This window comes from Neofelis nebulosa, chromosome 17 (genome assembly GCF_028018385.1).
Source record: "Neofelis nebulosa isolate mNeoNeb1 chromosome 17, mNeoNeb1.pri, whole genome shotgun sequence".
Lineage (NCBI taxonomy): Eukaryota > Metazoa > Chordata > Mammalia > Carnivora > Felidae > Neofelis > Neofelis nebulosa.
Window position 1 is genome coordinate 55,524,725 of NC_080798.1, and position 26,930 is coordinate 55,551,654.

The 26,930-nt window shown below is 54.5% G+C and overlaps 1 protein-coding gene across 3 annotated transcripts in view; it reads left to right on the plus strand.

Moving 5' to 3' along the window:
* The window catches only part of CMIP (c-Maf inducing protein), a 233,304-nt gene that overhangs the window by 179,805 nt on the left and 26,569 nt on the right, over positions 1 to 26,930 (plus strand). For all 3 annotated transcript variants that reach the window (XM_058708803.1, XM_058708804.1, XM_058708805.1), the window contains 6 exons: positions 847 to 1,008; positions 5,780 to 5,821; positions 12,591 to 12,653; positions 15,104 to 15,184; positions 20,217 to 20,320; positions 21,849 to 21,953. In XM_058708803.1, coding sequence (XP_058564786.1) covers positions 847 to 1,008; positions 5,780 to 5,821; positions 12,591 to 12,653; positions 15,104 to 15,184; positions 20,217 to 20,320; positions 21,849 to 21,953 — 557 coding nt within the window. The remainder of the gene's footprint in view (positions 1 to 846; positions 1,009 to 5,779; positions 5,822 to 12,590; positions 12,654 to 15,103; positions 15,185 to 20,216; positions 20,321 to 21,848; positions 21,954 to 26,930) is intronic.

Here is a 26,930-nt window from a genome sequence, read left to right on the forward strand (position 1 = left end):
ACCCCAGCTGGCTGCTTGGTGCGGTGACACTAAACTTAGGTTTTCCCCAGGGAGCAGAGCACTTAATGAAGGAGTTCATCCAGTGGGAGAGTCCCAAGCCAGGGCAACAGTGGGGCCGGCAGCTGCCGGGGCCGGGAGGCACTTTGGCTGGGACCTCCGCCTTCCGAGGGCTGCTGTTTCCATGATGTCAGAGAGGCGGAACTCACTCCGCCTCACATCGAGGGAGACAGCAGCCCGTGCCCCAGTTCTTCTCCGCTTTGGACGCAGCCCCGAGCAAAGGTGAGGATATGCTCCGTCCCACTCACCAGGTGGAAACTGAGGTCCGCTTTGTGGTTCTCAGGGGCCTCTGGGCTTGTCACCACCTGGCCAGCGTTGAATACCTGGCCACAAGCCTGTCTGTCCTTTTTCTTAGCTGGACTCCACTCTCCAGAGGGACCTCTTAGGGTCGGGATGAGTAGAAACAGTACCTCCAACGCAAAGAAAGCCTCTCTCTGGACCCCCGAATGCTTCCTTCCACCCTCCCTGCGTGTGAAAACTTAGGGAATACGTTTGGGAGAAGACGTGATCTGAAAGAGAAATCGCTTTGTTGTTTTTTTAAGTCATTGGAAACAGTGTGGAGATTTCTCAGCTAGTGTTCGGAAGGCCTGTCTGCAAACATCGCCTGTGACCCTGGGCAGGGACTTCTCCTTTCTCTGCGAGTCAGTTTCCCACGGGAGGGTTGGTCCACGCGGGCAGTTTCTCGGGCCTTGTACCTGCTAGGGCATCTATTTCTCTGATCATCTGGTGTCCTCTTCCACCATCAGAATATCAATAACATGTTTGTGTCTCTTTCTCCCTCCCGACCAGAAAAAGATTTACAAATATAAGAAAGTGCTGAGTAACCCAAGCCGTTGGGAAGTTGTCTTGAAGGAGATCCGAACTCTGGTGGACATGGCCCTGACATCCCCCCTGCAGGATGACTCCATCAACCAAGCCCCACTGGAAATCGTCTCAAAACTGCTCTCAGAGGTAAGACGTGCCCCCTGCTTGATTCTGCACACCCCACCCCCACCCCCTCTGCCGAGCACCAACGCTGTGCCGGGCAACGGAATCGGACTTGAGTTTGTATCGTCTGCCCGTTGTGGGCCGTCCCGGGGGTGTGGCAGGGGGAAGGGGCAGTGGTGACCACCCTGCCATGCCCCATGACCGAAGCTGGGGCGACTAGCCTCGGGCCTGACGACAGGCTGGTGGTGATGATGGCAGCAGATTTCAGGAGCTTCCAGTTTTTCCCGAGCCAGAGCACATCGGTGAAGCCCCCAGACTGCCCTGCCTTCCTGCCGGCCCCCCGCCACCCGTCTCCACCTTGCCCTGCCCTGGCCTGCGTCAGCTGCAGGGGTCCAAGCGGCTGTCGCTTTCTGCCTCCACGACCCCCCAGAGCCTCAGAAAACCCACTCTGCTGTGCCAGGCAGCCCCCCGGTAGGGTGCGTGCCGTGTGGGCATTGGAACAAAGACAAGCCCCCACCCCCCTGGAGCTCACGTTCCAGCAGGGATTCAGACAGGAACGTGGGGGCTCAGCCAGAGCCAGCCGCGCCATTCGTGTGTAGGCGAGGGCTACTTGGGGACACGCTGTGACTCCGGCCCGGGCACTCTTCTCCGCGCTCCACAAATACTAAAGTTGTCTCGTTTGTTTGCCTGCCTGGGCCCCTGGGGACGCTGGTGTTGATGACTCCCGGTTTGAACTTTCCACGGCCCCAGGGCAACGCCTCGGTCCCCCTTCCCTGGGAGTGGCCCCTGGTTCCTTCTAGAAGCACAAGCCCCTTGCTGCCTGGAGCCACCCCTTTCCCCGCAGACCCAAGCTGGTTGCTGCCCATCAGTCCAGGAAACTGGCCCGGGCCTTCTTCCATGTCTGCTATTTGAGCAGAGGACCCCTTTCCCTGGAAGGAAGTACGGCAAGAGGTAGAGGGTGGGCTGCAAGGACGGTGGCAGGTGGAGGAACAGAAGACGTGCCCTCGGGCGTGCGACAGCTTCATTTCGCAGAAGAGCAGAGACTCACGCTCTGAAATGCATCACAGTCAAGGCCTGGAATTGGAGGCCAGGCCGGGTGCTGTATGTGCAACCTGAAATCCCGGCTTCCCGCCTGAGCAGGGGAAGGGCCCCAGCAAGCAGGCCCGAGGCTGGCCGCTCACCGCGAGTACGCGCCTGCTGTGTGGCGGCCGGCGTCAGGTGCCCTGCAGCACGGCATCTCGTGTCGTACGGTCTCCCCTGAGACGGGGGCCTTGTTGTCTCTGTTGTACAGATGGGGAAACTCAGGTCCAGAGACACTGGAACACCTGAGCAAGTGGTGGGGCTGCAAATTCCACCTTGGGGCTTGCTCTCCCTGCAAGACCACCTGCCCGCCCCTCCTGCCCCGCCAGTCCCGGCCGCCACCACACCGTCGTTGACATCAGGTTCGCTGTCAGGACGATGGGGAAGGCGGCCGACGGGCACTGTCGCCAACCTCTGGCGGCGTTAATGTCACATGTGACCGCGCACCCGTGGGCCTTTGCATCGCTTCTCAGGCACCTGATCCCCAAGTGCTGGGGTGGGAAAAGATAAAAGCATTTAAAGAGGAAAAAAGGGAAGAAGCTTGCATTTGCTGTATACCTATTGTGTGTCGGGCAAGGGGTCAGTATGACTCACCATGTCTGACTGGTAAGAGCTGTTTGGTAAGGGACAGAGCTGGACAGAGCTGTGCCCGGGCAGCATCCCCCCGAGTAAGGCTTGACGCCTCCCTGAGTGACATTCAGGCTCTGTCACGACCACTTTGGCAGGCATTTAGTGCTGATACTTAGCATTTCTCCAGGGACCCTGCAGGGTAAGTACTAAAGGTACAGACGAGTAAACAGAGGCTCCAAGAGGTTGTCACCTGCCCAGGGTCACTTGGATAAGTGCCATTTTTATTGCCATGGGTGGTAGTCATGACCTTGACCTTAACCACTCTCAGCTTAAGGGTCTAGGAGGATGGGTGGAAAGACAAACAAATCCTTCCTCCTCCTTGCCCTTTCTTGTGTAGATTATATGGGCTAGCTTATTTGCCTGTTCTCTTTACTCAAGTTGTCTCCGGGGTCTCCTTCTACGAGGCTCCAGGTGTCACCAAGCCAACCAGGAGGTGGGCAGGATCCCCAAGGAGGGGGTGGAGGGGCTGTTAGTTCTGCGAAAGGACTGCCCATCCGCTGGCCAGACAGAGCCGCATCCCTGACCTCCCGGGCCTTTGTTGACTTGAGTGTGTGGAGAGGCCGCTCAGTTCGGGGTTCAGGTGTCCCCTATGATTCAGTGGCCGTTTTCAGTGAGTGCTCTCCACCCAGGGTTGAAAATGGCCTTGGGAGAGAGAAGTGTCCCTGCGGAACAGCACAGGCCACCACCAGTGACTGGGACAAAGAAATCAGCATCTGTATTTACCGAAGGCTCTTCCTGGGAAGGTGCACAGGTGCAGTGAGGAACGGACTGAGCCCTTCAGAGCTGTCCACCATGGCCCGAAGGATGGGACTGGCCCTTGCTTGGGCTGAGCACCATAGCTCAGTGGTTAGAGATGCAGGTTTTAGGGGGGCACCTGGGTGGCTTAGTCTGTTAAGCATCTGACTCTGGATTTCGGCTGAGGTCATGATCTCACAGTTTGTGAGATCGAGCCCCAGCATTGGGCTCCTTGCTGACGATGCAGAGCCTGCTTGAGATTCTTTTTCTCCCTCTTTGTCTCTGCCTGTGCCCTTCCCTGCACATGTGTGCACTTTCTTCTCTCCCTCTCTCTCTCTTTCTCGCTCTCTCTCAAAGTAAACTTTTATAAAAAGAGAGGGGCACCTGGGTGGCTCAGTCGGTTAAGCGTCTGACTTCGGCTCAGGTCGTGATCTCACGGCTCGTGGGTCCGAGCCCTGCGTCGGGCTCTGTGCTGACGGCTCGGAGCCTGGAGCCCGCTTCGGATTCTGTATCTCCCTCTCTCTCTCTGCCCCTCCCCCACTCGTGCTCTGTCTCTCAAAAATAAAGAAACATTAAAAAAAAATTTTTTTTTGAAGAGAGAGATGCTGGGGCGCCTGGGTGGTTCAGTCAGTTAAGCATCCACCTTCGGCTCAGGTCATGATCTCACAGCTCATGAGTTCAAGTCCCATGTCGGGCTCTGTGCTGACGGCTCAGCCTGGAGTCTGCTTCAGATTCTGTGTCTCCCTCTCTCTCTGCCCCTCCCCTGCTCACATACTGTCTCTCTCTCTCAAAAATAAATAAAGATTAAAAAAAAATTGTTTTATAAATGAAGAGAGAGATGCAGGTTTTGGCATCAGGACAGAGAGGGTGAAACCCACACCCCACCGTCTCTTACCTGTGCTCCTGAGTCAGCTGCCGCACTGCGTGAGACTCTGGTAGCTCATCTGTGGACAGGAAAGCAGGAGAAGCATCGTAAGAAAGAAGAAGGATGTGGGATGAGGGTTACAGAGCGCACTCGCACTGCCTGAGGCATAGTGAGCTGTCATTGTCAGTCAGGAGGAAAGACCAAAGCCACGTTTCCATCTACCCTGGGCGGAAAAATTATTGATGTTTAATCATCTGCCATAAATGGGCTGCTTAGACTCCACCAATGTCCAAAAAAGAAAAAGCCTTTGGATTCCAAAAGACATCCTTCCACCTTCCGTGTGTTCCTGGATTCTAAGCCCGAGGGCCTTGCTGTCTCCATGGGAACCCGGGGACTTGAGGAGGCAGACATCGCCCCGGCCGGCCGGGTTCCAAGGCTGTCTTCACCCTTTGGGCAAATCCACGGCCCAGTGGCTTTTCTTTTGTTTCACCTGCTTGTAAATGCCAGGTACCCTGATTCTCCTTAAACGTGATGCCAGGTGGTGCGCATGGTGGGGCTGTTTCTAGAACCCAACAGCCATCGGTCTTGCCAGTTCACTGTCCGGTGAGACGGCATGTTACCAGGGGCCAAACGCGGCCCTGTTAGGAAATCTGAACCGACACCAGGGAGAACCCATTCCACCAAGAACAAACAGATGAAACCGAACACCACACGAAACTAGGAAAGAAGACGGTAATGACCGTTTCTGGTTTCTCCCATGATTTCTCATTTATCGCGTGATCGTTCCTTCCCTCATTCACATACGCACAGGATGGTGGTAACAGGTACCAGCTGGGTAAGAAGATCCCGCATTGGGGAGGGAAAAAACCCTAAAATTTAAACAAGCTTAACGCGTTCCACTTAATATTATTTTTGCAAGTTAATCGCTGGCATTTGAATTTAGCTAAACCACATTTGGCCAACTCATGGAAGACCATTCTTCCCTGGGAACCTAGCTGGAAAGCTGCTGTGATAATATGTATGTGCCGCTCTTAGGCCTGGTACACAGTCAAGATTCCAAAGTCTGTTTCTTTATGTGTTTACTGTGAACCTGCCTCCTGGCTCCCCAGTGGCATCTACATGAGCACCACCAAGCGTGCGGTTAGGTCTGTCTGTATACCCTCTCACTGAAGCCCACAGAGGATCCCTATTTATGGGAGAAGAAACCGAGTCTCACCGAGGAGCCAAGGTCACATAACTCACGAGGGGTGAAACCAGGACTGGAAACGCAGTCCCCCCGCCCCAAAGCCGTGCTTTCCTCCCTTCCCGACCAATCCTGTGAGGGGCTTCTGATCTGTTTAATTAAGAAAAGTGACCATTGCTCGCTGAGATGCTGAAAGCGTTTTTCACCGGTTGGACCTTTGAGATGTAAACGTTCCGTTTTATTAATGTCAGTGTTTCTGTTTTGTTTTGTCTCCCTCCTGCGCTCTCCATTCAATCCCTCAGAACACAAACTTGACTACCCAGGAGCATGAGAACATCATTGTGGTAAGTCTCTCCGGACCCTTCTCCCTCTGTCCACCTCTTGGGGCCCACAGTCCTTCCCCCCCACCCCAATCTGAGTGCATTCTCGGAAGCACGTGTGATCCACCAGCATGGCGACCTTACTCAGTTTTGTCTTTTCTGTCAAGCCAGACGAGTCTGCTTCCTGCCTTTGCACATTTCAGAGCCCCAACTGATTGGGAAGGGGGATGTAATTATCAGTCGTTGAGGTTTGTAGCAAATGTGTCTTAATCGCCTCCTCCTTCCCGAGTGTGCCGCAGGGAGTTGAAGGCAGGAGATGGCAGACAGTGTATAATGTATTCAGAGGCATAACCCTATTAGCTGAAAGGTAAGCATTCTCTTTCTTGCCCCAGGACAGATCTCCTAATTAATCCACAAATAGAACCTGGATTTAATTCCCTCTGATACGCAAAGTGGGGTAATATTTCCTAGGACTTGACTGTGATGTAAGCATCTTTGGCGTAGAATCTCTTCCTGGGTGATTTTAAGCTATGAAGTGTGACTCTCACTAGAGAGAAGAGAGAAATGAGGTTGCACCTGCCGGATGCCAAGCACCTATCTGTGTATTTGAATCTGTGCATAACTAAGACCGTTCCTGTTCCCGAGACGTTCATCGTCTGTTGTAGGAAGACACGTAGATCACTGCACAAATAGAGGCTTGTAGTATAGAGAGTGGAGTGATAGCTCACCCGGGAGAGAAGCCACTGTGCTTCTTGGAGACAGCGATGTCTGAGTTGGGTTTTGAGGGATCAGTAGGAGCGTGCCAGATGAGGGGCTCCCGGGTGGCTCGTTCGGTTCAGCGTCTGACTCTTGATTTCGGCTCCGGTCATGATGTCACAGTTGTGGGACCGGGCCCCACATCAGGCTCTGTGCTGAGCGTGAAGCCTGCTTCAGATTCTCTCTCTCCCTCTCTCTCTGCCCCTCCCCTGCTCACATGTGTGATGACCGTCCACTCAGCCTCTGTCAAAATAAGTAAACTTAGTAATAATACATTTAAAAAAAAAAAAAAAAAAAAAAGGAGTTTGCCAGATGGCAAGACAGGGTAAAGCAGAGTAAAGGCCTTCCCAAGAGACAAAATAAAATGTGCACAGAGACGTAAAACAACATGCTCTATTCTGGAAGCATCAGCAGGGAAGCAGAACTTGAAACGGAAGTGGGAGGCCAAGCTTGGTGTGCACAGAAAGGACATTCGCCTGGGCCAGAGGTCCTGTGGCTGCAGCCTTTGAAACAAGGACAGCATGCTAGACTCCGTGCCCCTCTGAATTATGGTTTCATGGGCCCTCCCCCTTGGCGCTGGCAGGCCCCGCCTGGAGAATCCCCTTCCTCACTCCAGCTGGGTCTTGTGGGCACCCAAAGACGTGAGGCCTAGACTGTTTATTGTGGAGAATAAAGGCAGCAGCTTCTGTGCAGCCCCAGCTAGTATCTGGCGCACTCAGTGGGTATTTGCTAAAAATGTAGAGTTTTTTTTTTTTTTTTTTATTTTCCTGTGCTCCACCCTGACCACTCATTGCCTTCTCTCGCCAGAACAGGGGGGATGTCGACCTGGGCACCCCCCCGTCCCCTACCACCACCTTTCTCTGGCATATTATTAACTAATAAACTCGTTGAAAAAACACTTGTCAACATGTAAGTGCAAGTATGTGCCGAAAACTCTGTGCCACAGGCTCAGTGCCACCAGTGAGGGATTTACCGTGTGCTGGGAGAACCCGGCAGGTCAACAGACAATCAAGAAATAACATGGTCGGGGGTTGAGATTTGTTTGGAGTGTTAGTGGGGCACAGAGGGCAGGCGCCTGACATCCTCTGCCAGTGAGGGTACTGGGAGGAGGATGACGGAGGGCTTCTAGGAGGAGGTGAGCAAACCGGATCTTAAAGGATGGGTAGGCAGTCCAGGCAGAGGGCCCAGCACGAGAAAGGCAGAGCAGTGAGGCGCTGGCTGGAGGAGAAGCAGGCAGGGACCTGGGCGCCGGGGAAGGAGCCGGTGTCTTCCTCTCCCTGCTGGCGATAACTATGGGTCCCACTTCAGCCCTGGAAGAAGGGTGAGGGCTTTGGACTGGGGACGAGCCTGGGAAAAGAATTTTGATCTGAGAGATGCAGGCTGCTTTTACCCAGCTAATTTGGCTGGGCTGACCCCTTAATTGGGCTGGGCTAAGCTCCCCTGCTCAGCAGGCATGCCTGAGAACAGAGGAGAATGTGATCTGCGGTCTGACCCCCAGCCCTGCGTTTTACAGCCTGCCTCGCAGTGTTCTTTGTCACCAGCGCCCTTATCATTATTGGGAAGTCTCCTTTCGTTCCAGAGATTACGTTATCTGATTTGACCCGTGGGCAATTAGTTTTCTCCCACTGGGGCTTGGTATTTTTTTATGTGATCGTTTTCATAAATACTCTCACAAGTAACTTGAGTTGGTCTTACTCAGTCCATCTGGGGTCAGACATCTGTGCAGTAGGTAGGTGTTGACTGGAGCTGGCACGTCACTGGACGCGCGTCGACCCACAGTCCGAACCGCAACTGGGGTCCCATGTGCTAGTGAGGAGTGGAGGCTTGGAGCTGAATGTGAGCTCATGCTCAGAGCTGGTGCCGACCCTGGGCCCGCCCCATACGAGCTGTGACCTTGGGCAAGTAACGGGAGGACTTCTGCTTTTATTTTATTTTATTTTATTTTATTTTATTTTATTTTATTTTATTTTATTTTATGGGGACCCTGGGTGGCTCAGTCGGCGAAGCGTCTGACTTTGGCTCAGGGCGTGATCTCACGGTTCGTGAGTTCGAGCCCCGCGTCAGGCTCTGGGCTGACAGCTCGGAGCCTGGAGCCTGCTTCAGATTCTGTGTTTCCCTCTCTCTCTCTCTCTCTGACCCTCTCCTGCTCACACTCTGTCTCTCTCTCTCAAAAGTAAACATTAAAATATTTATTTTATTTTATTTTAAATATTGTTATTTTTTTATTTTTCTTTAACATTTATTCATTTTTGAGAGACAGAGACAGAGCATGAGTGGCAGAAGGGCGGAGAGAGAGAGGGAGACACGGAATCCGAAGCAGGCTCCAGGCTCTGAGCTGTCAGCCCAGAGCCTGATGCAGGGCTCGAACCCATAAACTGTGAGATCGTGACTGGAGCCAAAGTCGGACGCTTCACCAGCTGAGCCACCCAGGCGCCCCTAAAATATTATTTAAAAATACCTTTGCAAATATTCCATGAGTATAATTTCATTAAAAAAAGAAGAAGAAAGGAAAGGATTTCACTCCATCCCAGTGTCCTCTTCAGAGACAGCACCTGGGGCTTTCGGGTGACAGCAAACCCACACAGACAGACAGGGTTGTGGCTTTGTGTGTTCAGCATTAATGATGTGATGCTACACGTGTTGTCTCAGAGATGCTTTTGAGTCCTTTCATGCTTATCTGCCTCAAGGTTTCTGGCCTCAGTATTACTGAAAGTTGGGGACGGATCTTTCCTTGTGAGGTACCTGTCCTCCGTGGCCTCAACCCACTAGATGCCCGTAGCCCTTCCCAGTCGTGGTGATCAAAAATGTGTCTCCGGACATGCCAACATCCCTTGGGAGGCAGAGTCAACCCTGGTTGAGAACCACTGGCCCACCCAGTCCTTTCTTTCTGCTGGCTCTAGAATATTTTTATTTAACCAGATGGCCCTTCAGATCACTTTCAGCTAACTTGACATAGTAAGCCTCAGTCTCCTCATCTGTGAAATGGGTATGGCAACAATGCCTTTCTTACAGGGCTGCCGGGAAGAGTCAGTGAGCTAATGTTCCTGACATGCTCAGCGGAGGACTAGGTTTATGGAAAGAGTCCACAGAAATCTAAGCGCTTTTGATTAATCATACCTTTTGAAATGATCATAACTCTGTGACCAGGACAGGCCTTGGAGCCTCCCTGACCCTCTGTCTCTTCATCTGTACAAAAGGAAATAACTCCCACTTGACCTCACAGAGTTGTCATGAGGATCGAATGAGGTAATAGCCGTGGAGGCACAGAGCCCACACCTCACGCCCACTCTGGGCACTTAAATCCTTTCCACTCCTTTATTCCTTGACTCGTTCCCGAGAAAGAGGGGCCTGGCACGATTGAAGAGCTTCAGCCTTGCCTGTGGTACCTCCTCCCGGAGCTGGTCCAAGATCAGGGTGTGGGGAGCAGGGGCATCCGGGGGGCATGGGGGCAGGCACAGGAGAGCCCCCACATAGCAGGCTGAGCACTGAACTTCTGGAAATGAGAGCAGAGCCAGAACCGTGGGCTGAGATCACGCTGGTGGTTTCGTTGTCTTTCGCTGCCCCGTTTCTCCTTCAGTGTGACTCCTGTCACCAGACAGGGCTGTTTATTTCCCGGTCGTGTGGAGGGCCGGGACTGAGAAGTCGCGTGGCGAATAGCTTAGCGTCCTGAGTCACCAACGTGGGTTCACACTCTGGCTGCACCGTGTTCTGACTGTGCCACCTCGGGCAGCAGACTCAATCTCTGGGAAAAAAGGCAAGACCCACACCCACCTCCCAGCACACGGTGAAGATCGCCCTGGGCACGGTCAGCACAGAGCCCAGCACGGGGGGTACCCAGAACGGCACCTGCTGCTGTGGGTATTACTGTTGGTCTGCGACCGTTGTCGGTCGGCGGTTTGTGGTCTGTGTGGCTGGGGTGGGGGAGACCGTGACAAGATGACGGGCTCAGCCTCGCGGTCAGTGAGGTGCCTACCTACCCTGCCCCACACTGCCTGGGAGAACTTTCTGCCCTGGTGGAGGTATTCACTGGCTTCGTGTGACTACTGAGCCCTTGAAACATGGTTCACGCAACTGGAGAACTACATTTTTTATTTTATTTCACTTAAAATCATTAATTTTATGTCAGTTAAAGTCTGAGTGGTCACATGTGGCTAGTGGCTACTGTTAGACTGTGCAGCCCTAGGCAGATAAGACCCGGGGCCTAACCACCAGCCGTTTGCCAACCTGGCTCGTGGTGCCACCAAGGAGAACCTCAGTGTCAGTGACTTACTCGTTCACAGAGGTGCGTTCACGTAGCTGGCCGAGTAACTGCCATCTTTTATTGGCCTCCAGTTACACTGCCTCTCCCTGATGGTCCCAGGCCAAGCGGAAGACCTTGCTGAGAGGTCCCTCCGCATGTCCAGAGGCGCTGCTGCAGGGAACAGATCAAGGAGACCCTGTGAACCCAAGCAGGCGGGGTCGAAGCTGTGGGAGTCGGTGACGGGGAGAGCGTGTCCTCACAGAGCCCTCCTGGGAGTCGGGCCGGATCGCTCCGCCCCCCCTTGCCACTGTGTCCAGTGCAGCCCAAGACAGCCCCCCAGTGATGGTGGCCATGGCCTGCTGCGTTCCAGGCCATTGGGTTTATCCTGAGGCCGAGACTCCAAAGCTTCTAGAGTTTTCTCTCATCAGATCCGCTCAACAACCCAGTGAATAGGTAACTCTAGTTCTCCCCATTTACAGGCCCGAAGAGGTCGAGTTGCCCACTCAGGGTCACACGGCCTCGCAGTCTTGGTGCTGGGTCCTGGGTCTCCTGTTTCCTAATCTTGTGCCCAGTGTGGCAAATAAGAAAATGAGTGGACCTCACATAGACGTTAACCTTCCAGTAACTAACATTTATGGAGACCTGGCCTTATTTCAGACTCCGTGAGAGGTATTATAACAGGGGCTCCTTAACTGGGGAGTCTTTTGTCTCCTGTGGGGCATTTGGCAGTGTCTGGACACATTTTCTCCTGTGGTTCCAATATCTTATTTGAGGTTTAGCAAAATCATTAAAACAGAAATTATGAAAAAAATAAAAATAAAGAATAAAAATTAAAAAACAAATTAGGAAAGGGGAAGAAAAATCACGAATCACACACCATTCAGGCCATGGGAACCTTGTCCAGGAATGGCAGTGGGAACCGGTAAGAATTGGACAGCTTGCCTAAGAAGGCCTGGGGGACGGGGTGCACCTGGGTGGGTCAGTCGGTTAAGAGTCCGAGTTCAGTTCGGCTCCAGTCATGATCTCACGGTTCATGGGTTAGAGCCCCACATCGGGCTCTGTGCTGATGGCTCAGAGCCTGGAGCCTGCTTCAGATTCCGTGTCTCCCTCGCTCTCTGCCCCTCCCCTTCTCGTGCTCTGTCTCTCTCTCTCTCAAAAATGAATAAATGTTAAAAAAAAATAATTTTTTTTAAGACTTGGTGGGAAATGAACTCAAGGGGCATGAGATATTCAAACTCCCTTAATATAAAAAACCAAAGTGTGCCCGGAGACTTTTACCGTCACAGCTGGCTGAGGGTTGCTCCTGGCATCTAGCGGGTTGAGCACAAGGATGCTGCAGAATGTCCTGCAAAGGGCGGGGTCGACCAGCCCCAGATGACAGTTATCAGCACCTCCCGCCCGCTTTTCCACTGACTCTCTCTGCTCCGCTTTCCAGGCGGGAACTCGGGCGTTAAAAGAGACAAGATAGCTTGTTCGAACAGTTATAGAGTCACAAGTGCCACAACTGCACCCAGGACTCTGCCCCCAGTGCCTGGGCTCATAACCGCTCAACTGTCCTGCCCCGTAGGCGGGGACTGTTGATCTGAGGGGGACGTGCATGGACGTCAGCAGGTCACCAAACCCCTAAAGCTACCTGCGTCGTCGTAGGTGTGTATTTTTCCGAGGCGGGGGGTCAGCCCAGACTTTTTATCAGTTTCTCAGTGGGTGCCGTGAGCCTCCCCCCCGCCCCCCCCCCCCCCTCGCCAGGTAGGAGTTCCTCCTAGAGATTCCAACTGACACTTGTTCGTTGTCTTCCAGGCGATTGCTCCTTTGCTGGAAAACAACCATCCACCGCCAGATCTCTGTGAATTCTTTTGCAAGGTATGGCGTCACTGAAGGAGGGCTGCGTTTGCAGGAGGCAGCCTGCCTCCGAGTGCGTGCTGGGGTCGGCTTGGTGCAATTTGCTGAAAACCCAGGCTTCCCCGACCTGGGTCAGGGGCCCCACATGGACCCAGAAGGCAAGCCAGGCAACCTTCTCTTAGAGTTACAGCTCTCTCTCTCTCTGCCACACAGGTGATCAGGAAGGCCCAGGGTCCAAACCGGTGGGTCGGGGAGGAGCGTCCGGCTTTTCTCTAGACTATCTTTGTAGCTGTCTTGGGAGAAATGTGTAGCAGGTTTTCTGGGTTCCTGACGTCAGAGCTGGTTTATTATTAGCCCCGGCTCCTCTGAGCACCGGCTGGCCCACAGTGGGGCACGGCCATGGGGCTTTTCCTGACCAGGGAAAGCAGGCAGGGGAACGCCAGGTTAGCTGGGGGGAGCCACAGAGCGGGACATCCACTCCCGCGGACCCAGTGCCAGGCTCGCAGTGGGATTTACACGGAACACGCCCAGGGCATGTCGGGGACCAATCATCCGTCACTCTGAAAGCACACTTCAGTAGTCCGGGGACTGAACCAGCATGCAATCCTGTTTTGTTCTTTGCTGTCTGCTTTTTTTTTTTTTTTTTTTTTTTTTGTGTAACGAGTTGATGTCTTTGGAGAGATGCAGGGCCTAGGTTTGCTGCTTCCCCGGCGCTCCCCCGTCTTGCACCTGCTGACTCACCCCCCTCGTGCTCCCTCCCTCCCTTGCTTCTTCCACAGCCCCATGGTGTCCTCAGGGGGCGTGGACTGTGTCCACCAGTGAGCCGAGCACGCGGCATGGCCAAGCGGGCACCTGGGAGGCTCAGTGGTTTCTGGAGGGAAGGGGATGGAAAACACACTCTCTCTGTGTGCTTGAGAGACACAGGATTGCCTTATCCTCTCTGGCCTCATCTCTCCGTCAGGAGACCTTTTCCAGCAACCCACAGAGCAGAGGGTGGACCCAGCCTGCTGGCCCGCAGTGCCCGGGGCGCGCTCTCAATGCGCATGTGTGGCATGTGGCAGGGTGTGCCCTCCGGGCCCAGCGGGTGAGCACCTGTGCGTGTGGGCACACAAGCATGTGCTGCACGGGCATTGGGCTCCTGTGCAAAATGGAGGCCCCCCTCCTCCCCGGGGGCCATGGTGAGGCTGGAGACAACTGTCAGGCCTTCTCTGCCCCCCAGTGCTTGAGGGCGACGCGCCCCAAGCAGGGTGGGGTCAGATGACCCAGTGTGTGGGCCCCCGAGAGGGTGGTCAGCTGCTCCCTTACCTGTCTCAGCCGATCATCTCTCTCAGTAGTTTGTCCGATTTAATCCAAATCTCTTTATTCTGCTCTCAGGCTGTACAGCTTCTCCCAGAGTTCGTGGTTTTCAAACCACGGTGGTTCTAGAACACTGGACCTCTGTTCAAAGCACATCATACCTGAGGGTTCCCAGGTAGCACAGTTTGAAAAATAGTGAGGTGGAAAAAACCATTCTTTCTGGCATTTCCTGATAGAACTCCTACTGGTCCTATACAGAAGGCAGCCTGCCCTTTGGAGCGAGGGCTCCCAGCCCCTGGGGCCTGTGAGCCTTCAGGCTATTTTCCCTCGCGGGGGGGGGGGGGGGGGGGGGGGGGGGGCGGTCCAGCCTCTGTGCCTCACCCACCAGGAAGCCTTGCCAGAGAGGGGAACCTGAGGGGAACAAAGCCACCCTCACTGGGTCCACTCTGGGCCAGCTCACTGGACTTGCCCGGGCAGCCTCACCTACCAGACTTTGAAGCCAGGACCCCACGATCTGAAGAAAGTTTATTTATCTTGGGTTTCCCAGGAAAGCCCTGATTTCTCATATCCCAAACTCAGCACCTACAGGCCTGGGCAGGTTATAAATGTGTCGGGAGGGATGGGGCCTGGTTTGTTCCACCTGAAGGTCTTCAGTTTTCATTTGAAACACAAAACACCACCGTGACGAAATTAAAACACATCTGAGAGGTGCATTTGGCCTCACACTGCTGCCAGCTTATTAAAACCAACAACCAAAAAGCCACAGAGCTTTCAAGATTCTGGTGTCCAAACACTGAGACCCCTGGTGTTCTTGCCCCTGGGTTTCAAGACACTCCTCTGTCACACCATGCACTCTGAATCTTGGTGCTGTGAAAGCGGCACTGTATTAAATAAGGATTGTGTCCAGAGCTGACGCCTGTCTATACTATCTAAAACAGCTTCGGATTTTAAGATCAAAACAAAAAGCAAACAAAAGATCCATTCCTCACTTTTCTTACTGCAAAAAGAAAAAAAAAACAAGAGCAAAAGCCGTGCACCAGTATTGATCAAGGGAATACAGGCATCAGTGCTGGGCTCCCTGCCCCTGAGCCCTGCTAGGAGCCACAGACCAGGCCCTATCAGCCCTGGCTGGGCCCTGCCAGCTCGGCACTGACCGTGTCCTTCTGTCTCCCCAGCACTGCAGAGAGCGGCCCCGGTCCATGGTGGTCATTGAAGTGTTCACGCCCGTGGTCCAGAGAATCCTCAAGCATAACATGGTGAGTTCCCCTGACCACCCCCCGCCAGCCCCAGACTGCAAAGCCAGTCTTTTCTTTCCCTTTTCCCCAAAGATTTGGGGAACGGGGTTGGCTGTCCTGGCCTGACCACCAGGGACTGGGGTTGGGATTCTGTCTAAGTTGGGGTGTTAACACAGCCTGTCCTCCTCGGCCATATTTTTTTTTTCTCTTAAGGCAACAAGAAGGAATCTTTTCACAGTAAAAATAACACAAATAGTGTGTCTGGGGGAGAAGAGAGAAGTTTCCGTGTGTAGAATCAGAAATAAGGTCTACAGATGCTCGGCCCTCAAGAAGGGGGGAGCGGAACCCCTCACTTCCTCAGTGGGGGCTGGGCTGTCCATAATGGTGTCCTTCCTGATGCACCGTGTGGAAGGGGGAGAAGGAGTGATTTTGTGATGGAGAAAGTGGACAGTCACAGCCATGGCCAGGCAGCCAGGGTCATCAGCAGCAGTGACAAGTCATGTGAGGGCGTGCACCCTGGCTGTGATGTGAGGGGAGGGGCACCGTGCTGCTGAAGAGAAGCAGCAAAAAACGAGGGCCAGCGTCCAATGTGCCTTACCGAGCCAGTCCCCAGCCTGGACTCAGGTCCCCTGGGTGACGTGGAGGCATCTGTGTGCTGTGGCACTAAATCATTTGCAGGGTACCCATGACTCCTGCCCCCCCCCCCCCCGCCTGTCAAGACTTAGCATGTGAAAACAACTGTGGAAAGGGGCAACCTACAGTTCACAAGTAGCCTTCCTGTCTCCACACCGTGTCCCTAACCCCAGTCCGGATGGCAGTGTAGGGCACAGGTGCGGTTCCTCATCCCGCACCCGCGGCAGACATCATTAATCGATTACAGCACTCTTCGCGCAGAGCCCAGAGGTAGCTTCAGAATCTATCCCAACACAACATTCCTGGCAGACACTGGCAACTGAACTGTGTTGGCACGGTGTGAATTGCGTTCACCATTTTCTGCCCTGAGCAATCACATACCATAATTGAATTGTTGCTCATTTCTGAGATCCTCCTTGATTTGAGATAAATGCACTTCTAGTTTTCTGAACCCAGGGGAGAGAGATACTCCGTCCGGTTCTTTCTCCAGGACCAACAGAGAAATCTCCATGGTGGTGGGGGGCCGGGGGGAGCATGGGTTTCTGCCCTGATTGGGGCTTTTATGGTTTCAAGGGCACTCTCTAACTTCAAGCTTCTGAGAGGAAAGGATTTCTGATTGTTAACTTTAAAATCACCGTGCATGTGGCGTGAGGTGAGGGTTGCACCCTTTCAGAATCCAGAGCAGAGGTTCTGGGGTTTCCTTTGCGAAGGACCTCTCTTTCACAACTTGTCAGTGACAGCCAAACCCCCAGGGCATACTTGTCTGGGCCCATGCCTTCTCGGGACGTAAACATTTCTGCGTGTTCCATGGTAGTCAGTAGTCTGTTTAGTAAGAGTTCTTATGGGACATCCGACTTCCAAGGGGAAAAAGTCAAAATTCAGGCAGCCTCCCACAGCTTAACCATACAACGTCTCCCTTATATTTGGTTAGTTATGGGCTTAGAGTGTTGACCATGTAATAATTTTCTGGATAAGATTCAGAATAGCTCCAGGGCAAATCCAGAATTTATAGCATCTGTTGTGGCCTGGCAGAGATCAGGGACCTTCGGGCATGAATCCTCACTTCAGTTTTTACAAACTCCCCAAGGGATCCTCGCGTCTGGGGATGCCATAAAGCTTTGCAGGCCCGCTCTGCTCTTGGTATCTACTAATTACACGCTCTGAACTCTGTCAGAAGAGAATTATAGACAGGACAGAGGGGGGTTCTCTTTCTGCAGAACAGATGTGTGGTGAACAGTGATTGTGGCTAATGCTAGGCATGGGAAGTATGGTGGGCCTTTCAGGCCCCTTTAATGCTCCCTGAAGCTGATTTACTAGCCATGGGCCAGATGCTCGGCTGGAGCTGGGGCTCTCGGCTGGTGTGGGGCGTCTCGTCACTGGCCTGCCACCAAGCCACGTGTCTGTCAGCATAGCATGAGCAGTGACTTCTCTTCACCCCATCAAGGAGGCATTTGAACACTGGGGAAATGGAGAAGACCATACACCACAGAGGTGTTCTGGGATCTCGGGGCTTCCCTTATCCTCAGAGCGCGTCTTCCGCAAGTATATCACATGCCCCGTTTCATGGATGCGTAAATTGAACCTTAGAGAAGAGTCTTGGAGTGTTACTCACTGGACTGAGATAAAAATTAGATACAAATGGAAGCCGTCCTCTAGAATGTTCTCCTAGAGATTCTAAACCTGTTAAACTGTATCCTCAAGAATGAATGTGGTCCCTGTGCCCACATGCCATTCATTGGAGTGTTCTTGTGGCAAGGGAAGCAAGATGTGGCTGTGGTCCCTAGTGGACCACTGAGTGACCAGACCAGATTCCAAGAGGAACATTTTTGGCTTTTCCGTAGAGGTAAAATGTCGCTCACCCATATGTCGAAAGGCCATCAGACCCTTCTGTAAGGTTTATTTCCAAGAAAATGACCTTGACTGTCCAGACATCTACTCTCGAAGATAAGGACAGTTACCTTTAGTAGGGTTGGGTTGAAGCAGTGTTCCTAGACTCATAAGCCCTCAGAAGTGGAAGTGGGCATAGAGATGGGTTATTACAACCCTCAGAGACGATCACGTCCTGAGAGGGGTGGGTCAGCCCAAGGCCACACAGCTTTCCTGTCACCCTTTTCCAGGGCGTCAGGGGACTTTAGACGTCTTCCTCAATTTGGAAGCACGGTCAAGCTCCAGGCTTCTCTTCACTCAGGGGCCTCATCTAGCCCGATGTCCTGTGTGTGTGCCTGGGACTGTGTGTGTGTGTGTGTGTGTGTGCGCCTGCATGTGTATGTGTTTGCACACGAGTGTGTATGTTCCTTCGGACCTTTCCCCGTGGTTCCTTCTGCCCTCCTCGTGTAAGGGCAAAATCATGGTAGGAGAATGGCAGAAGACGAACCCCCTCATTGTCCTGAGGACCCTAATTCAGCCTCTTTACTCCAGGTGAAGACACAGCTCTAGAAGCTTCCTCGTGTGGGCTGGCGGGAGGGCGTGGGAGGGACGTGTTCTACTCGGAGCTTTCAGGAGGGCCAGCGGGATCGGTTGGATCTGTGAAGACAGTCTCGCTGTTTTACCTGAAATTAGACGCTGATCCAGTGACGTCTTATTGAACCGGTTCCACCGAGCGGGGGCAGGAGGAGGGCGGAGGAGTTTGGAGATGTGACTCTTCCCTCGGATGTCTTCCCGGTCACCCTCGTCACCACATCGACTTCCCCCCCCCCCCCCCCCCCCGACTGTTCAAAACCCAGCCCACGGGTTTAGAAGTCCACGAACAAAGCTGCGGGCGGGAGCGCCGCGCCCACCCCCCCCCCCCCCCATTCCACCACCACCTGGACCCCTGCCCGTGACCCTGGGAGTGGAGGCAGCGCCCTCTCCCGGCGGACGTTTCTCCTCTCCGACAAGTCCCTGAGCCAGCGGCCCCCGAGGAGATGACCCCCGACCCTCCCCCCCCCCCCCAGCTGCACTGGGTCACCCGCCCCGTGGGGGTGCCGTGTCAGGGATGCCTAGCGGGCCCAGGCGTCCCCTGGAGCCGCGCTCCGGAGCAGGCGGGAGCCCTCGGCCTCGCTCCGCGCCCCGCAATTAGGCGGCCGCTGAGCGGAGATGCCGGGGCTCAGGCCGGGCCGCAGACGGAGACGGCACCCCCGGGGGCCTCATCCTGACGTCGAGCGGATTTACCTCCCCCTCCCCCTCCCCCCCACCCGCGCCCCCTTTCGCACGGACCTCCCCCCCCCCCCACGCCAGCCCCCCTGTCTCCCCACCCGCTCGCCATCCAGGGCGCACACCTCCCGTCCCGGGCCACGGCCCTGACACACGTACACCGCACGTCTCCCACACACGTCCTCACACGCCCCACGTCTCATGCCACGCGCGCACGCGCACACACACACACACCTCTTCCCACACCCCACGTCTCACTTACACCCACCCCCACACCCCACGTCTCTCTCACACACACACAGCTCCTCCCACACCTCCTATCACACACACCCCTCCTCCCATATCCCACATTTCACACACACAAACACACCTCCTCCTACACCCCGCGTGTCTCTCACACAGACACGCCATTACCTGTCCAGCCAGCCTTTCTCCGAGCTTGTCCGTCTACTTTCATCGGCCTTTGTGATTCCGTGTGCCATTTGTACAGCCAAATGACAAGATCATCAAATGCTCCTTAAGTATTTCCTGGAGCCCAGTGGGCAGCTGGGGTCAGCCTAGAGCAGCCCAGGACTGGGGACCCTCTTCACCCCGGGGCCACGTCTGGTTCTTGGACCTCCCTCCTACCCTCTTGCTCAGGAGAAGGAACAGGTGTCTTTTCGTTGCTGATGTCTGGGCACACACGGAGTTGCATCTGTGCAGTGCTTCCTTTACATCCTGCGTGCCCCGGGAAGTCCCAAAGCCCTCCCCCGAAACCGATGGCCCTAGATTGCGTATCCCCTGACTTTGCTGTGTTGAGTGAGCTGAGATAACAGCTCACAGAAAGCAGGGGTCCCAGAAACAACGAGAGGGGGCTCCTGGGGACGAGTCTCTGGCTCCCCCAAGGGTTGCAGGGGGCCCAGCCCAACACCTGCAGGCCCCCTCCCAGGGGTGCAGAAGGGAAGCCCCGGCTGGACTGTCTTTTGAGCACGTCTGTGCAGCACGCCGACCCCTGTCCTAGCACGGGCTGGGCCGGTGCCGTGCCCATGAGTTCGCCACAAGTCCTAGAAGAGCCTTCAGTGTCAGGACATTTGCTCACCTCCACGGGCGGCCATCAAAGGGGGTGCGCGAGAGGGTGACGAGGCCAGCCTCCTGAAGTGAAAAACGTGTGCTGGGAAGAGGAGTTGGCTGGTGTCTCGCCATTGCCTTCGACACCAGCGGTGGTGGGCCGAGCAGGGTCCCCCTGCCCCTTCCGGGCCCCCGGCCCCCTCCGCAGCGTGCCCAGCTTCTCCTTCCGCTCTCTCCGCAGGACTTCGGGAAGTGCCCACGACTGAGGCTGTTTACTCAGGAGTACATCCTTGCCTTGAACGAGCTCAACGCAGGGATGGAGGTGGTGAAGAAGTTCATCCAGAGGTGGGTCTCCCAGCGGGACCCCCGCCCTGCCGTGCCTGCCAGCCGGCCTTCCTCTCCACCCCAGAGCTGCGCTTCCGCTGACGCCCCCAGGGAAGCCGGGGGTGTATCTGGGCCCTGAGCACCCGTGTTCTCTGGCAGTCTCCGGCACTTACTAGCTCCGTGACATTGAGCCAGTTGCCGTACCGCTCTGGTCCCGTTCACGCCGCGACCCGTAGGAGTTGTTGCGTAATTAAAGATGATGTAATATGTGAGGAAGCCCTTAGCGCAGTACCTGGAGCTCGGTAGGAAGTCAGGAAATGGCAATGGTCCTAAATAATAGGATTATTTCCGTGGGCCCACCTTGGGTCTAGAAGTACTGAGTGTGTAAGGAGACAATACCCCTGAGGCCCTGCAGAGCCATCACTGGGGACTTGCACAGCCACCTCCCCAACTTGGGCAAGAGGAAGCCGGAGATGCTGGTTCTTACTCCCTTCCAGTGTTTCGGAGGAGGGGGGTTGCTTTTTCTTTGACTTTTAAATTTTCTCTCTGTGCCTTGGTTTCCTCCTCTGTAAACTGAGAACCAGAGTGGGCGCTTCGCCCAGTTCATGTGCAGACCCCGTGAGCTAATCCACGTAAACGCCAAGAACTGTGCGGATGTGACGAAAATGTTCGCGATAGTTGTCCTCACTCCTCTCATCATTTAAGAAAATCAAAGCAGCCTGTTTAAGCCGGTTTCAAAACTATGCATTCCCTAAATAGACTAACCTAGAATTCACAAAGAATTTCTAAACCCAAATGAAGTGTCCTTCTGGAGGAACCCTGGTGGCTTCAGCGTCCCTTTATCAGGAGCCAGTTATGGTTTGTGAAATTTTTTCAGGTTAGGCCTCTCTTACCTCCGGGGGCCACAGTGATTTTCCAGGAATGTTATGGGTGTTATTCCCAGACACCGACAGCCCTGGGAGAGGGGTATTAGCCTCATTTTACAGATAAGAAAACTGAGGCACAGAGATAACCATGATAAATAACTACAGCTAGCATCCAGGGAGGACTTAGCAAATGTGTCCCAGACGCCGTGCTGGGCCAGGGTGACTGTAATAATTTTTCTTTCAAAGCAGGCCACTTTTGGGAGTGATATGCAGTACCACGAATGATTATTCCAGAACCCCCAGGCACAGACATGACTGCCTCGGGACGTAGGACTGCCATATGCTGAGTCTTCCCGTGGGGTAGAAAAACTGGGTCCTTGTTACCCACTGAAGAGGAGGCCACGTCCCCGTTTTATAGCTAAGCACATGGAGAGTGGAAAGCGCGCGTGATTTGCCAAGGCTGCTTAGTTGGACTTGAACCCGGGCACCCTGGGTCTCGAGCCCGTGGCCTGGAGCTTGGCCCTCTGCTGCCTGTGCCTGGCAGAGCCAGGACCCGGCACAGGGCTTGGGCCACCCCCTCCCCCTCCCCCTCCCCCTCCCCCTCCCCCTCCCCCTCCCCCGCCTCCCTGCGTGGGCATCCCCGCTGCAGCCGCCAGCTCACCCTGCCCCCTGCTCTCTTCCAGCATGCACGGCCCCACGGGGCACTGCCCCCACCCCCGGGTCCTGCCCAACCTGGTGGCCGTGTGCCTGGCTGCCATCTACTCCTGCTACGAAGAGTTCATCAACAGGTCAGTCGCCACCACCAGGAGAGCCTGCAGGGCGGGGGGGGCACCCTTCCACCCTCGGATGGGGACGCTGAAGGGCCGGGTCGCCAGGGAGGGCGGCCTGTACCTGACCCGGCCGGGGACGTGGGGTGGCGTTCACTGGGACTGCCTCCCGTTGTTTGCCAGGCCCAGAACCCACCAGGACCTGGGGACGTTACCGGAAAAGCAAACGCTGTGAATCAACATTGGCAACTGCAAGGCTGTTGTGTTGACTTGGCCTTAGGAACAAGTGTTTTATTCTGAAGGTTTCTCACCGCCTGGCACATCTGGCACGCTGAGGCTTGTGTGTGTGAGAGAGAGAGAGTGTGCACACAGGTGCGGCGTGCATGAGGGGTCGTGTCGGGTGTGTGCGCACGTGCACGTGAGTGTGTGCGTGTGTGTGCCCAAGGGCTGGCAGTAGTTTTCTCCCTTTGACTTTGTAAACACGGGATTTCATTTTGCCCAGGGTCTGCGTGTGTTTCCCGAGCGTCTGTGTGTGTGAGACAGTGTCAGATGCTGCTGGGGGGATAACGTGCAGTGGTCAGGATCGAGCCGGATGGAGTCAGGCTGTGAGAACACGAAAACAGAGCCCATGTGGTAGAGAAGGACTGGAAAAAGGCACGATAGGGCACTGCCTTGGGTCCTCCGGGGTGTGGGTGGAGCAGCTTATGAGGGAGGCAGCCCTAGGAGCTCAGGGAGGGGACCCGAGGACAGCGGTGGAGTCTGATGACCATTGCAAACACCCGTGCGTTCCCCACTGGGACTTCCTGGGAGACTGCGTGGAACACGTCTCACAGTCATTCCCCTGAGAGATGATGGTGCTGTGGTGGTTACTTACCGCTTCCATTCTTTCCTGGTTGAGGCTCGCTCTTGGGATGCACAGTGACGCAGATGCCGTGAGTTTGTATAGAGCTTTATACAGTGACCTCTCGGGTCATTGGAGAGGATATGATGTGCAGGACCAGGTAGCATCTGTTGTAGCTCCCCTGTCCAGTTGTTCAGGTGGTACACTGCACGATTCCAAGGACACCAAACTAGGCCTAGCTAGAACTGGGGACATAGCAGGAATATACTTCAGCCCCTAAAGAGAAGACAGTGGAGGGACACCTGGGTGGCTCAGTCGGTTAAGTGTCTGACTCGAGTGCGGCTCAGGTCATGACCTCGCAGTCGTGGAATCGAGCCCTGCATCGGCTCCACAGTGAGCGTGGAGCCTGCTTTGGATCCTCTCTCTCTCTCTCTCTCTCTCCCTCTCTCTCTCTCTTTCAAAATATACAAATAAACATTTTGAAAAGTTGAAAGAGAAGAAGGTGGAGCATTCTGAGACACTGAAAATCCGGACAAGTGAGGCTTGTAAAACAACCAGTGTACTTTGAGCTCCTGGGGAAGGGGCCACAAACACTTAAAAGGGAATATTTTCTTATGACAGGGCCTAAGAAGGAAGGATTTCTATTTTTCATGTCCTTAGCCCTAGGTTCTGATATTCAAAGGGGACCTGTCCAATCTTGACTCATTTCTCTGTTCAGAAGGAGGTGATAGTGTCCCTGGGGCCAGAACAGGAAGATGTCATGCCGGTCAGTCCCAAGTGCTTGTTCTGTGCCTACAGCGTGTTATGTGAGAAGCAAACACACACACACACACACACACACACACACACACACACAAGATCAAAGGGTAGTGCATGGCTTGGACAGCGGACAACTATCCTAAGCATCCTTGTGCACATGGACGGTCTCCCACCCTTGACCTCCACACTGTAGTTCTGGAGCCGATCTGAGTGCATTGCCAACTCGGGCCACCCTAGGAAGCAGGAAGAGAGTACTAGGAGGGTCACACACTCCCAGGCTCCTTTTCCTCCAAAGGCCTGTGACTCATCTCGGCCTCCCTGAGCCCACGCGGCAGATGCCTGGCCTGGAATTGGGAGGAGGCAGGGGCAAGAGCAGGAAACAGCACCTCCCAGAATTTTCCCTCTGTGTCCTCGAAGCTCTGCTCAGGTGCCTCAGCCTTCGTCTCTCTTGTCCACTCAGCCCTCGTTTAGTGACCGCTCATCACGCACCAGGTGCCACAGGCACCTAGGTGAACCAGCTAGACGGAGCCCTTGCCCTTTCAGAGCAGACAGTGTAGCGGGAGACGGAGGAGGAGGGAGGGAGGGAGGGAGCGAGCAGTCATGGTACACCTTGGTCAGGGCTGCAATGATGGAAGCCAGAGGCATAATTAACAGGGTCTGTGATGGGGAATCTGAACCCTGGCTGCTATCAGTCAGCTGGGGAAGGTTTACACAATCAGAACATAAACGTAGCACGCATATACCCTGTGACCCAACTCCGTATGGCTTTTGGCATATCCACCAGAAGACACGTACGAGAATGTTCTAACTGCTCCTCACTCAAATCTGCCTCACCCTCCTCTCCAGTGTCCTTCAGCAGTAGGATGGTTGGACGCTTGGGGTGTGTTCACACAGAGGAACGCTAGAGAGTGGCAAGAATGGATGAACCAGAACAAGCAAACTGTGAATGAATCGCACAAATGCAGAACTGACCAAAAGAGGCCAGATCCGAAAGATACATACGGTGCGATTCTTTTTCCTGGAACTTCAAGAAGAGGCAAAAGGAATCTGTGGTGATAGAGGCCAGGAGAATGGCCACCTTTGGGGTGGGGAGTTAGAGGAAGGGCATGAGAGAAACCTCTGGGTTCCTGGAAGTGTTTCACCTCTTGCTCTAGGTCAGTGGTTTGAGAACCATTTGAGACCGGGAGCCGTCTTGACGCCCCAGGGGTATCTGGCAGTGTCTGGAGACATTTGGGGCTCCCATGACTTGGGCCGGAGTTGGGGTGCTGGGTGTATCCAGCGGGTAGAAGTCAGGAATGCTGCTCAGCATACTCCCACGTGCAGGATGCCCCTCCTCCCCCCGCCCTGGGAAACAATCTGGCCCCGAATGTCAGTGGTACCAAGGGGGAGGAGTCCCGATCTGGTGGCTGGTGGGAACATGTGGAAGTTCACGAAGCCCTGCACCTGAGGTTTACGTCCTTGACCGTACCGTATTTCGGTTACGCCCAGGGTGTGCCGGAGCCTGCTGCGTTTGGAAGCACATCGCTTCCCAGCCCCGTACTCAGTGGTGGCACCTTGGTGGTTTGGAGTTAGTCCTGATGGGAGCGTTCACACTGGCAGATGCCACAGTCAGGGTTCCCTTTTCCTGGCAAGTTGTTGCACGTTTACAAGCATATGGGTCATAAAAAAGAAAAAAAAAAGGGGGGGGTGCCTGGGCCCCATCCGCTGTAATTTTGATTTAATTGGGATGGCCCTGGCATTGTTTATTTCTTGTTGTTTTTTTTTAATTTTAAACTTCGCAGGCAAGTCGAGTGTGTGGCCAGAGCAGAGAACCCCTGCTCTAGGGGCAGGTGAGGGAGGGATCCCTCGGAGAGGTGATCTTTAAGTTGAGAGCTCCTGGCTGCCAGCAAGGCAGGAGGCAGGACAAGCTGATCCAGGCAGAGAAAACAGCATGTGCAAAGGCCTGGTGGTGCAGATAGGGTTGGCATTAGTCACCTTTTCCATCTGTGGTCCTTAAACACCTGCCTCAGAATCCCCAGGCTGCTTCCTGAAAATGCAGACTCCTGGACACAGCATTTTCAAGTTGGGCCCAGGAATTTGCATTCTTGGCAGAGTCCGTAGGTGATTTGCTCCTTGATGAAGGCCACTGCAGGGGAGGAAGGGAGGGAAACGGTGTGACGAGCAGAGAGGAAAAGAGAAACAAAGGGGAAACTGGAGAGAACGGCCAGGCCAGGCCGAGCTGCTCCTGGGGGTCGTGATAAAATGCAGATTCAGATTCAGCAGGTCCCAGGCGGGGCCTGAGACTGCTTGCCTAACAGCCTCGCAGTAAGGCTGAGGCTGCTACTCGGGGACCACACTTGGAGTGGCAGAGCTGGCCCTGTGTTTGGCTTGTGGAGTGTTCATTCTCAGAGCCCTGGGGTCTCCGATAGGATTTAAGTAGAGAAGGGACTTGACGAGATGTCAGTTTCCCAGGTCCCCCCTGGCTGCTGCACAGAGGATGGACTGGAGGGAACAAGCTTGGCCGTGGGCGGATCACAACCAGGGTCCCAGGGTGGAGGCCTGGGGAGGGCGAGGTGGGTCCCAGCCCCCAGCTCAAAGCGGCCCAGCCCCCTTGGAGCCTGGAGTAGTTTCCTGTTAGTCCCTCCAGGAAGTCACCACAAGGCCTGCGGTGCTGCGAGGTCTTTCCTGGGCTCAGGTCCATCCCACCCTTGGCGGTCAGTCCCTGGAAGATAAAGCCCTGTGGGTCTGTCCACAGCGCTCTTAGTGGGTACATGATGTACTCACTGAAGAACAGACAACTTGACCCAGGTTAGCATAGCTTGCTGGAAAATCACCCGCTCTGAGCCAAACAGCCTTGAAAATCCACTCCTAAATCCCAGCAAAGGCAAACACAGGGAAATGGAGTGTTGAGTATTTGGGTAGCAAATTAGCTCTGAGCCCATGGAGACAGTTACACTGCCCACCCCCCCACCCCAGACCACACACAATTTTCCATCAACTGTTGAATTTTCGGACTTCAGCTAATGGGTTTTGTTCTTCCCTAGCAAAGTTTAAAGTGTATTTATCAAACATCCTTGGTGGGCTCGGCTCAGGCCTGGTTGTGGCCCATGCTGGGTAAATTTAGGCCCTCCAGGTGCATTGGGCCTGAGATCTCTGCTCAGCCCAGGGCTTATGCACAAGGAACGTGTGCTCTCTTTGCAAGCACGGGACACGTGTGTGTGACACATTTAGGGAGGGCCTGGACGAGTGGCTGTTGGCGATCATGCCATCATTCTCTGAGTGCCTTGGAGCAGTGGACTTAACCTTGACCGCACACACAGGGAACCCAGAAAGTTACTGGTATCTGGACCCCACCCCAGAGGTTCTGATCAAATAGGGCTTCGGGATGTTCAGAAGTGCCCCCAGGGGATATTGTATCC